The sequence below is a fragment of the Trachypithecus francoisi genome, unplaced genomic scaffold (assembly GCF_009764315.1).
Source record: "Trachypithecus francoisi isolate TF-2019V2 unplaced genomic scaffold, Tfra_2.0 Lachesis_group4, whole genome shotgun sequence".
Lineage (NCBI taxonomy): Eukaryota > Metazoa > Chordata > Mammalia > Primates > Cercopithecidae > Trachypithecus > Trachypithecus francoisi.
In genome coordinates this window covers 2076296-2089096 of record NW_022681469.1, presented here as the reverse complement: position 1 = coordinate 2089096, position 12801 = coordinate 2076296, and the positions used below count along the sequence as shown (strand labels likewise).

Genomic DNA, 12801 nt, shown 5'->3' with positions numbered 1-12801 from the left:
CCACCATGCCCAGCTAATGTGTTAGTTTTTTTGTAGAGCCAGAGTCTCACTGTGTTACCCAGGCTGGTCTCAAACTCCTGGCCTCATGGGTTCCTCCTGCTTCTGCCTCCCATAATGCTGGGATTATAGGCGTGAACCACTGCAGCTGGCCTGTACAACTTTTTAATTAAGAAAAGTAATTTTAGTACTTTTGATTAAGGTAATTTAATTAACTAAAATTACTTTCATTTTAATTTACATTTGTCTCACTTAAAATCATGTTTTTTAAACCTTGTTACGTGCATCATTTCTGTGTGACCCTAACTACTTAACTGTGACACGATGAAATATAAATACAGTTTTTAAAATGTTTTTATTTTTCAGTAAATATTTCTTAGATTTTATTATTTTTTCAAACCTTTCAAAAATTGATTAACAAGGTAAAATAGGTCATTAATTTTTAATGCTAGTTGTATATAAATTATTTTAACATATCTTCGTTCTTAACCAGAAAGTGAAGTTTTGAGTTACTATGGCTGGAATGTTGGCAGGAAACCACCACCAGTGAGAATGTAACTGTTGGGATGGAAAAAAAAGAAAAGGAAAAGGGTGCTTGACTTCCCATGAAATTTCTGCAGCAAACACATCTAGTCAGCTAAAATTGCTCATTAAAGGAGTGAGAGCAGAAGAAGTGCATTTTCCAAATTGAATGCTGGATTTACAGTCCGTTTAATACCAGCGACCTCTCGCACACTAATGTTCAGTTCGAGTCATCAGCTGTCCCTTTGGGTCTTTTATCACTGCTTTTGTCAAGCTATCTATTTAATTGAAAGAAGTTAATTGAATGAAAATGATCAACTAAGCTTGTATTAATATTGCTAATGGAACTTTCTTCTTGGCCGTGTTTGGAGAAAGATGTCAAGCTAGACTTTAGGAAGGGCCCATTAATGCTTGCACTTACCCTGATGGGCTAATTAAGGAATGCTTATTCATCCTCCAGGTCCACGAGAGTCTCTCTCCAGCCCCTTCTGCCTGGTTTTACAACACATTTCTCTTAGGAGCATGAGCATTAGCAGCAGCAGCAGTAACTGATAATGTTTTGATTGCAGTGAATACAGTCCTAATGCATCATTGAATTTATAATTTGGGCAGATTGATGTAATATATGTTTGCACAATTTATTTTAATTACCTATTTCTGTATTCCTAAGTAAACTGGAAAGGTCACACGGTAAGCCTTTACTATATCCTTTCTTAAAGATAGACAATTTTGCAAATTTTCTATGTTAAAAAATAAGCAATCTCACCTATTTAAAACTTACAATTCTTACGTAAGCTTTTCCTGGACATGGGTGTTACAGGTAGCATGTTTGTTTTCCTTTCCATATTTGATTAAACTCTGGGGTCTTTATTAACAATAAAGCTTTCCATGATGTGGAATATCAGGTGTTGTGTGTGATATCAGATCATTTCACTGTTTTATAGCACCTGTTGAGAGCTTCGTAATTTCCATATGACAGGCTTATCTTTAGTATGTAGAAATCTCTGAACTTAATGCCATATAAGGTATTTTCCACCCTGACCTTACTTTGTTTTGGTTAAGCATTAAGTGAAGAGTTTGTACAGAATTTTTTATGCCTCAAAATTACTCCCTGCCACTTCATTAACCATTGAAGGTTTTAAGAATTAGGGTGAGGCCGGGTGTGGTGACTCACGCCTATAATCCTAGCACTTTGGGAGGCCAAGGCAGGTGGATCATGAGCTTGGGAGTTTGAGACCAACCTGGCCAACATGGTGAAACCCCATCTCTACTAAAGATACCAAAAATTAGCTGTGCGTGGTGATGCATGCCTGTAATCCCAGCTACTGGGGAGGCTGGGGCAGGAGAATCACTAGAACCTGGGACGCAGAGGTTGCGATCAGCCTAGATAGCGCCACTGCACTCCAGCCTAGGCCATAGGGTGAGACTCACTCTCAAAAAAAAAAAGAGGGTGAATGTTTACTTTTTTGTTGGTGGTGGTGGTGATCGTTTTAGTTTTGAAATAAGTTGTTCTAAGACCTTTTGAGTTTAGAATTGTTTAAAGACCTTTTTTTTTTTAAAGGATTTCTATTCTTTGGCCTCCTGTCCCCCAAACCATTTTATGCTACCTGCTGTTGAGCTGAGCCCCCCAAAATAAAAATCCCTGCATAATTTTTGAGTAATCAGCTGCTATTAGCTTTTCTTTTAAGAAAATACTATATTATGAAGATATATGAACTTACACCTCTGTAATTAACTGTGTTTTAGGCAGTATTCTAAGAGCTTTGCCTATATTCATTTAATGCAGTAGTTCTGCGAGAAAGATACTATAATTTGTTTTTACAGTTGAGGTCATGTATATGATGGTAGAACCAGCTACTATTCTACATTCCTCTTCTGAAAAGAATAAAAATTTTATCGGCATTTTTCATATTATTATTGTACCAAATTTGAGTTGAAGAATTCGAGGTAGAATCAACCAAAGAAGGCAAAAGCATTTTGCCCATGATCTCCTGCCGTCCATTGATTTTGACAGAATTGCAACTGATGAGACCTGACTCCTTCAACACTGACCATTTTCATTTTTCAGTCGTATCATGGTCCTCCCAAAGTCATTTGTGTAAGAGGCTCTGTTGGCTGGTCATAGAAACATAGAATTTTAAGTGGATAGAGTCATCTTTCTTTGTCACTATAAGAATTGAGGTCACTTTCTTAGCCCTGCCTTGACACTGCTAAAACAGTTTATGCATTTATCAAATTTATAAACTCCTCTTGAAGTGTAATTTATAGCTATAATTACTTTAGCTTGATGAGATAGGAAATCCTGTTTTGAGATGTCTGTGTGCATCTACCAAACTTAACAGGAGTTACCTCCTGTGATAGGGAAACAGGAGGAAGTAGCAGGGAATGAGGAAGGTTCTCATGCCCTCGTTATCCATATGTCTGTATGGAGAGAGAGAGAGAGAGACCCATATTGTGAGTTTTTTACTTCCTTAGTGGTTAAGTTGTATTTTTTTCAGTTCCAAAAAGCTATTTTTAAAAAGTAGGAAAGCAACAGCAGTGCCCTGTTAATATAATCCTAAAATGTGGCCATTTAGCTGTCCCTGTTACAACCAAGAGACCTAAAGCTTGTAGCGCTATGCCATAGCCTTTTCTGTTAGGAATATTTGATTCATTTTTTTGTTTTTTGACTAAAGTAGATACTATATGAAGTAATTTTATAGTGTTTTAAATATGTGCTGAAGAATACTGTTTTTCTTTTTTTTTTTTTTTTTTTTTTTTTGAGACGGAGTCTTGCTCTTTCGCCGGGCTGGAGTGCAGTGGCCGGATCTCAGCTCACTGCAAGCTCCGCCTCCCGGGTTTTACGCCATTCTCCTGCCTCAGCCTCCGGAGTAGCTGGGACTACAGGCGCCCGCCACCTCGCCCGGCTAGTTTTTTGTATTTTTAATAGAGACGGGGTTTCACCGTGTTAGCCAGGATGGTCTCGATCTCCTGACCTCGTGATCCGCCCGTCTCGGCCTCCCAAAGTGCTGGGATTACAGGCTTGAGCCACCGCGCCCGGCCAAGAATACTGTTTTTCAAAATACACCAGTTTTTAACCTGTTTGTGCCAGAGGTTGTAAATTTTTTGTTTGAAAAATCAGGCCTTGGCCATGACCTTGAGCAGTAGAATATAAATCCCACAAGCTTAGCGTTCCAATAATGGAACACTAGGCATAAGTGGGTTAGCAAGTGGTAACTAGGGGCTATATAAAATTGGGTTAACCCTTGACAGCAGCAGTGCATACCAGATACTTCATGACTTTCATAGGTTGGAGTGTTTATTCTCAGTTATTTGAACATTCACAGTATTCATCCCACCCGTAGTGACACAGCTCTATGCTAAGGGATCATGAATGAATTCACACTGGGTGCCTGTTCCTGCAGTATCACTATGTAATGAAGGAGACATGCATTCAGCTAATGACAGTGGGAAGCAGCAAACCGCAGAGGCTGGGCCTGTGGAAGCACACAGGAGAGAAGCACCAGCTGCTGCTCACCTGACACAACTCAGTTGAGGAAAACGGTTGTTTTCCAACGAGGTCATGTTCTTAGAGCTTTTTCTGACACATTACTTTTATATATTCTTCTTATGAAGTCAAATTGTAAAAATCCATTCTCGTTTGATGTATTTCCCACATGACACATTTACTGCACTTCAGAACCTGGAAATTGTGTGCTAAGTATGCTTTGTATTTTGCTTTTTAAGGAACTAATTCATCTGGTTTCAGGACTACATCTACTCTGGAAAGAAAAAAAAAAAGAAAAATAATTAACTCAGTTATTTGGTTTTAGTTACCAGATTTTACATATCACATTCAAGACAAAAAAGATACTTTTATTTTATGTTATGATGCAATTAGTCTTTCAGTTGCCCTTCAAAACTTGGACTATATGTACTTAATTTTTTGGTTGCAATACTGTATCTAAATATCCATCGTCTCCATACAGAAATGTCACAATTTAGGATTGATAGCCTTGTTGTCTAATTTATATATACATTTGTGATAATATAGCTAGTGCTTAAGAATATTTCCCCAAGGTCAGTTAAGCAAGATTTTCTTATGATCATCATTGCCATGAACTCTTGAACATAGGGATCTTGTGAAAACAGTGCCTGTTAATTTATAATGTTTACCTTGAACAGTTGCCAAGTGTGATTTTTATAAGGAGTTGGTATGTTTCTAAGCAGTTATCTACTTGATCTTTTTAATATTGGGGTTAAGGGAAACCTGCTTACAGCATCACCTATTTTTCATTCAAATGGCACATTAAAATCAAGCATGCATAACAGTTGTGTACCCTTGTGGGGTTTTTTTTTTTGTTTTTTTTTTGAGACAGGGTTTCGTTCTGTTGCCCAGGCTGGAGTACAGTGGCTCAATCTCGTTGCAACCTCCACCCCCCAGGCTCAAGTGATTCTTTCACCTTGGCCTCCTTAGTAGCTGGGACTCAGGCATGTGCCACCACACACGGCTCATTTTTGTATTTTTTGTAGAGGTGGGGTTTCGCCATGTTACCCAAGCTGGCCTTGAACTCCTAGGCTCAAGTGATCTGCCTGCCTCGGCCTCCCAAGATGCTAGGATTACAGGTGTGAGCCACCATGCCTGGCAGTGTGTGCGTTTCTGAATAAATTTATTAGTACTTGAATAATGTATTTTCTTCATTTATTTAATGTAATGTTTTGATCTAGCGTGGAAGAACTTGAGAGGAGGGACAAGAGTTAACACATCAGATGAACATAATGCTATTGTATTTCAGAATTTAAAATCCACTAAAATTGTGTATATTTAGCTAGATACAGCTAGTTGTTCCAGTGTTTGCTATCTTATTTCATAGAACTTACCACACTGGTTCTCAAGTCGTAACTGCCTATCAGAGTCATCTGGGGGAGCCGTGGAAAACTCGACTGGCTCCACCTCAGACTCATTGAATTCGAGTCAGTGATGGCGGCATGCCCGTGATGGGCTTTTCATAGTACTCCAGGTGATTCTAAAATGCAGCAAAGGTTAAGAGCCACAGGCGCTAACTCACTTTGAGCAGATGTAGTCACTTTATGTGATTTGGGCATGGTTGCCTCTACAAACTTTCCCTTTTTGGTGCTAGATACTTGTAGAGCAGTTGAGTTTGTGATTCTGAAAGTGAATGTGGAAAAAAGGAATGTGTTAAGGTGTTTCAAGATCACAAAATGGATCCAGTCAAATTTTCGTGTTTGTATTTTTCGTTAAAAACTAGGAGAAAAATAGTTGATGTAAAGGAGGGAAAAATGTTCCTAGTTGAAGGTTTGTTATTTGATATTCTAAATAAGTATTTGGGGATTGGTCCAGGACTAGTCATGCCATATTTAGCAAACAAAAAGACAGATCACCTAGTTAAAAACTGAATTACGGATAAATCACGATTACTTTAAAAAATGTAATTATGTCCCATGCAATATTGTGGACATACTTTAAAGAAAGTATTTTGGACATATTTATACTAAACATATATTATTTGATATCAATAAATATAAATATATTTGATGTTTATTAAAGCATGCCTTCCCACAGTGCCTTCTGTCTTGATATCCTGTCCTTAACATGGCTCCCTTGACTGGACTCACTCATCTTCTCCTTTCCTCCGCCTTTCTCCCCGTCTCCCTCCACCCCGTTTCTTTCATTTACCAAGAATCCGTGATACTGGCATGTTCTATTGCTAACATGTGGTTACTTCTTTTTTCATATTTACGATTGGAAATATGAAAGAGGATACACTATATTGAAATTTTTAACATTTAATTTTATAATAATTTAGTAGAATGTAAATGAGAACTTGTCTCATATAATTTGATAATGTTTGTAATCTATAGAAAATATATGTTCTCATGAACAGAGATTGAATAGAAATAGGTATCTAGGAGTTAGGCAGACCTGATCTTCCCCTTGCCCGACCTGGAGCAAGTTACCCCCTCAATAAAGCTAAGTTTCCTTGGGGATGATAAATTCATAGGGACCCCAGGATTCTGTGGGATGATGCAGTTAAATATGTAAATATGTCAGAAAGCATGACCTTTGTTAACGGCTGGGGTGATTATGAAAGGGCCAGTTTCAGCATGGTAACTATTAAATCTAGATTTAAAGTATCAATTTAATTGGTCATAAAAATGGAAAGACCAGACACGATCATCTTCAAACAAAAAGATTGTACTTCCGTTACTGTTGGAAGGGTGTGTGTTGTGTGTGTACTACCTGAATTTATCCCATACAAGGATAGCACATGTAATTAGCATAGCTCAGTGAGATTTCATCTTTACTTCTGAAGAATAAAATGAATGACTTTCAAGAATTACTGTATTAGGTCAATGACAGTACTTTGTTTCAGCCAAACAGTTAACCAGACACAACCAGTAATGAGGTTCTCCCCAGTCTGCCTAGGCTGCATAAGAAACCGTTAATTGTAAGATGTTGTGTGTGCAGCTGAGCCCCTGAGCAACACCACGGAGTCAAGGGTCAAGGAATAACTGACTCCACTGTACCCTGATTACTTAGCTGAACATTTCCACTCGTTTAAGAAGGATGATATTTCCATAGCGTTGTGATAGGTTTTAAAATGCCACAAGATAATCGCCACTTCTGAATTGGTAAGAAATATCCACCACTTACAAAGGTGTATCTTTGGTCTTGAGTGGGTTTTTACTGTGCAGTGTTGTCTGCGTGAGCAAATCTCTCAAATAACACTTTTTCTCTGTCCATGGGTAGGTCATTCAAGGGGTGTCCACATTGCAGTGGCCTGAGATATCAACCCAAGGACCCTTCCCTTTTTTCCTTAGGCACACAGAATTTCTGGTATCCCTGCATGCCTTGGATTTGCATTTCATAAAATAAGCATTTGTATTTCATTGTATGTAAATGCTAAATTATGGAATTTTAAAGGGAAATCTCAACAATTGATTGTGTGATCTTTATAATATATCTAATATATCCATTATATATTAGATATATTATAAATTTATATATTATATATACTAGATACATAGTATATATTAATTTACAATTACAAATTATATAATTATTATAAATTAGTATATATTAGAAATCTTATTTCTAATCTATCCGGTGGGTATATTATAAATCAGATTGTCCTGATTTTGTGTTTTCTGTGATGATTTCTGTTGTCTTTAATTAGAGGTAGCATGCGTACAGGCCTGGCCAACTTTTTCAGAAAACGCTGTCTTGAGCTCTGTAGTAATTATATGATCAGTCCTGGTTGTAGACATTTAAAATGTTGGATTTACAATTTTGATTTATCTTTGTTTATTACAAAATGCATTTCTATTCGATAGAGAACTTTATTTTTTTTTATTTTATTTTATTTTTTTTGAGACGGAGTCTCGCTCTGTCACCCAGGCTGGAGTGCTGTGGCTGGATTGCAGCTCACTGCAAGCTCCGCCTCCCGAGTTCATGCCATTCTCCTGCCTCAGCCTCCCGGGTAGCTGGGACTACAGGCACCTCCACCTCGCCCAGCTAGTTTTTTGTAGTTTTTAGTAGAGACGGGGTTTCACCGTGTTAGCCAGGATGGTCTCGATCTCCTGACCTCGTGATCCGCCCTTCTCAACCTCCCAAAGTGCTGGGATTACAAGCTTGAGCCACCACGCCCGGCGATAGAGAACTTTAGGTCTTTTTAAAGTAGTGCTATTAGATCTCTTTAATCATATATTATAAAATTTACAATTATTGATCCCAAGTCAGTCGTTTAGTACCTGCTAGGTTCCAAGGTGGCTAGTTGGATTCTATTTGTGAGGAACTCACTGCACAACCAGAGAGGAACTGTTCTGAAAGAATATTGTAGTTTTTAAAAGCCATGATAAAATACTAACCTGTGATGATATAGCAAAGTGTGTCCAGGCCAGACTGTTTGGAAAGGTTATCAAGGAGATCAGACTCGATTTTTCTAGAGTTATGATCACAAACCTAACTTCATTTGCTTATGTGAGGCAAATGCTGAAATTGTTTTTCTCTTTGGGAGATGTGACAGTGATGTCTGGGGTGCTGCTTTTTTCCCCTAGTGCCCTTAGTACATTGTTTCTCAGAAAACTCAGAAATGCTATTTCAGGAAAAAGCTTTACAAAATTGCACCACTTAAAGGTATCTTTCGTTAGAACTCAGATGAGCTAAGACATTTCCAAATTCGTGTTGGGGGGGGTTGTTTGTTTTTAATATTTTAGGTTTGGGGGTACATGTGAAGTTTTGTTACGTAGATAAACGTGGCATTGAGTTTGTTGTACACATCATTAGATCACTCAGGTATTAAGCTTGGTCCCCAGGAGTCATCTTTTCTGCCCTCTCCCTCCTCCCACCCTCTCCCTTCAAGTTGATCCCAATGTCTGTCCTTTTCTTCTTTGTGTTCATGAGTTCTTATCATTTAGCTGCCACCAAATTTGTGTTTCAAAGCTTAATCACCACCTCCGTTGTAACTTAAAAAATTATCGTGTACATGTATTCGTGTTTGTTGTTCTGCACATATTGGCAGATAACTGCTTTGTATACATTACTGTGATGGAAGCCTTTTCTGTGAGCGGGTTTGGTGTCCGGCTTGACCGAGTGCCTGCGCCACCGCTGTGCGCTCCTTCTTACTGAATGTATTGCTCACTGTGCATTGTGGCTGCCGAGCTCACGTGTGTGACACGGATTTGTTCTTTCTTTTCAGGTTATCACCAATCTAGTGAAAATGTTGAAGTCCAGAGACACTAGGAGAAATTTTTGTCCTCCAAACCACTGGCTGTCAGAACAGGAAGATATTAAAGCAGATAAGGTGATATTGAAAGATCTTTTTAATATTTATCATTAAAAATATACGTTCAGCTTGTGTTTTTCTGGGGGAGAGGAATTAAGCCCTTTAAAATTATTTTTTTATGACTTATACGACTAGTAACGATAAACCTTATTACTAACTCTTACGCCAGCTTCTTAATGGGATGTATAGTAGTATCATTGACTTAAAATGATATTCTGAGTTATCCTCAATTTTCATTTTTAACCTGAGATTATATTAAAGCCTAATAATTCTTTGTTGAGGTTGAAAAATACTTTGCTTTTATTAGTATTAATGTATGTCTAGTACTTAAAAGAGATGGATCTTGTGCCTAATTTTTGTGTTTTTTTTTTTTTGAGATGGAATCTTGCTATGTTTGCAAACCCCCGGCCTGAAGGCATCCTCCCACCTTGGCTTCCCAGAGTGCTGGGATTACAGATGTGAGCCACTACACCAATCTTTTATCCTTGATTTTCTGAAAGAACAGACACAAATTTGAATATTACTAACACTTACATCCAAAGCAGATTCAGTAGTATGATACGTTAGTAAAAAATTTAAGTGGCCAGGCGCAGTGGCTAATGCCTGTAATCCCAGCACTACAGGAGGCCGAGACGGGCAGATCACTTGAAGCCAGGAGTTCGAGACCAGCCTGGCCAATGTGGCGAAACCCTGAATCTCTACTGAAAATACAAAAATTAGCCGGGTGTGGTGGCGGGCACCTGTAATCCTAGCTACTTGGGAGGCTGAGGCAGGAGAATCGCTTGAACCTGGGAGGCGGAGGTTGCAGTAAGCTGAAGCTGTGCCATTGCACTCCATCCTGGGCCACAAAAGTGAAACTGTCTCAAAAATAAAAATAAAAATAAAAGAGGCTCATCATGGTTGCTCACTTCTGTAATCCCAGCACTTTGGGAGGCCAAGACAGGCGGATCACCTGAGGTTGGCTAAGCTCGAGACCAGCTTAGCCAACATGGCGAAACCCCATCTCTACTAAAAATACAAAAATTAGCCAGGCGTGGTGGCAGACGCCTGTAATCCCAGCTACTTGGGAGGCTAAGGCAGGAGAATCACTTGAACCCAGGAGTCAGAGGTTGCAGTGAGCTGAGACCGCGCCATTGCACTCCAGCCTGGGTGACAAGAGTAAAATTCCGTCTCAAAAAAAGAAAAATGAAAGAAAATACAAATATTAGCCGGGCATGGTAAGTGTCCCCCTGTAGTCCCAGCTACTGGGGAGGCTGAGGTATGAGAATCCCTTGAGCCCTGAAGTGGAGGTTGCAGTGAGCCGAGATCATGCCACTACACTCCAACCTGGGTGACAGAGCGAGATTCTGTCTCCAAAAAAAAAAAAAATGTAAGTGGTGTTAACAGAAGGACATAGGGTATATTCAGTTTTGTTCTTGAGAAAAAGTCATAACTGGATTCATTTCAGATTCTTGGGAGTAGGAGATGGAGTGGTGGAGGGTATAAAAGAAACCACGTCGGCCAGGCACGGTGGCTCATGCCTATAATCCCAGCACTTTGGGAGGCCAAGGTGGGTGGATTGCCTGAGCTCAGGAATTTGCGACCAGCCTGGGCAACATGGTCAAACCCAGTCTCTACTAAAATACAAAAAATTAGCCGGGCATGGTGGCGTCTGCCTGTAGTCCCAGCTACTTGGGACTGAGGCTGAGGCTGGAGAATCGCTTGAACCCAGGATGTGGAGGTTGCAGTGAGCTGAAATCGCACCACTGCACTCCAGCCTGGGCGACAGAGCAAGACTCTATCTCAAAAAAGAAAAAAAAAAGAAACCATGTCACAGAAATATTAGAGGAGAGAAAGCAGGAGTGTTTTAGAAAAATTTTATAAGCGTGACTATGTCCTCATGAGGTATTTGGGAGTTAAGCCCGTTGCTTCTGACTCTGCCCACTGACAAGGTATAGCAATGGTGGCAGATCCTGTGGCAGTGAACAGCTCCAGGACCCAGGCCGGAGTCACTTTACAGCAAAAGAAGCAGTCCTGGCACGGTGCTTGGTTCCAGGTCTGGGAGGACCCTACAAGATGGGTGTGGAGTGTTCTGTCATGCTGGAGAGCAAGGAAGCCGTTGCAGGGTGGCTGGGGCTGGGAGACAGGGTTAGGAGCCTTTCTGTAGCTGGTCATGGGCGGAAAGTTGAAGCATTCATGAAAGCAGCTAACTCTTGAGTTCGCAAGGATGCTAACAAAACCCTTCATCGTCATATTTGTAGGATGCAAAGGAACCGTCTCATTATTTTGAATACTGTTTTGAAAAAAAGAAGTACTCAAGCATTTAACCCACCTTTCATTTATAAACTGTACCTCAGGCAGAACAGATAATTGATGATGTGTGATCTTTTGCGTAGAAGTATTCCAGTCAATACTACGTGACAATGATTTTTGCAAACTGGAATCGGCCTGTTGCAGGCTCTGGTGAAGGAGATGACCAGGGCGGTGCCACTCCAGGTGCAGCACTTGTCTGGGGTCTGCTGGTCTGAGATGGTGTGTTGGCTTCCCAGGAGAGGAGGGTCTGGGCCCAGAATGCAAATGGCTGCACCTCTTCCTTACTCCGGAAAGTTGTGCTATGGGAAGATGTCAACTGAACCCAACAGTGTGTTTAGCGATTTAATTGATTTACATTTTAGCACAAGTCCCTTATCTCATCACCAACTGGTAGTATACAGTGCACACACCCACACTCGAAGCAGATTTCACCTCTGCAGTGATAAGCAGAGATGGGGGCCTCTCGATGAACGAGCATCCCACGACCTAGGAAACGTTCTCGCCAGAACATTAAATCTAAATGTGGTGGAACCTCTACATCTAACTACAAAATTACAGGAAACAGAGGGGTTAGAAGTACATCTTTAACAACACCATGAGGGTGCAATTAGCAAAATCTAGATTATGGGAAACTTTACAGAATAAAAATTTCTTCATTAAAAATTGCAAGGGTGGCTGGACACGGTGGCTGACACCTGTAATCCCAGCACTTTGGGAGGCCGAGGTGGGCGGATCACCTGAGGTCAGTTCGAGACCACCCTGGCCAACATGGTGAAACCCCATCTCTAAAAATACGAAAGTTAGCCGTGCATAGTGGCATGCACCGGTAATCCCAGCTACTTGGGAGGCTGAGGCAGGAGAATCGCTTGAACCTGGGAGGCAGAGGTTGCAGTGAGCCAAGATCAGGCCACTGCACTCCAGCCTGGGCAACAGTGAATGAGACTCCATCTAAAAAGAAAAAAAATTGCAAGGGCCAGCTCGGCATGATGGCTCATGCCTGTAACCCAGGCACTTTGAGATACTGAGGCGGGTGGCTTGCTTTAATTTCAGAAGTTCAAGACCAGTCTGAGCAAGATAGTAAAACTCCATCTCTACAAAATATACAAAAATTAACTAGGCGTGGTGGTATACACCTGTAGTCCCAGCTACTCGGGAGGGTGAGGTGGGAGGATCGCTTGAAACCAGGAGGTGGAGGTCACGGTGA

At 40.3% G+C, this 12801-nt stretch overlaps 1 protein-coding gene across 1 annotated transcript in view; it reads left to right on the top strand.

Annotated features, from left to right (window-relative positions):
• Window positions 1-12801, top strand: part of UBE3C (ubiquitin protein ligase E3C) — a 139430-nt gene that overhangs the window by 75184 nt on the left and 51445 nt on the right. The window contains exon 14 of the mRNA XM_033193885.1: window positions 9219-9323. Within this exon, the coding sequence (XP_033049776.1) occupies window positions 9219-9323 (105 nt within the window). The remainder of the gene's footprint in view (window positions 1-9218; window positions 9324-12801) is intronic.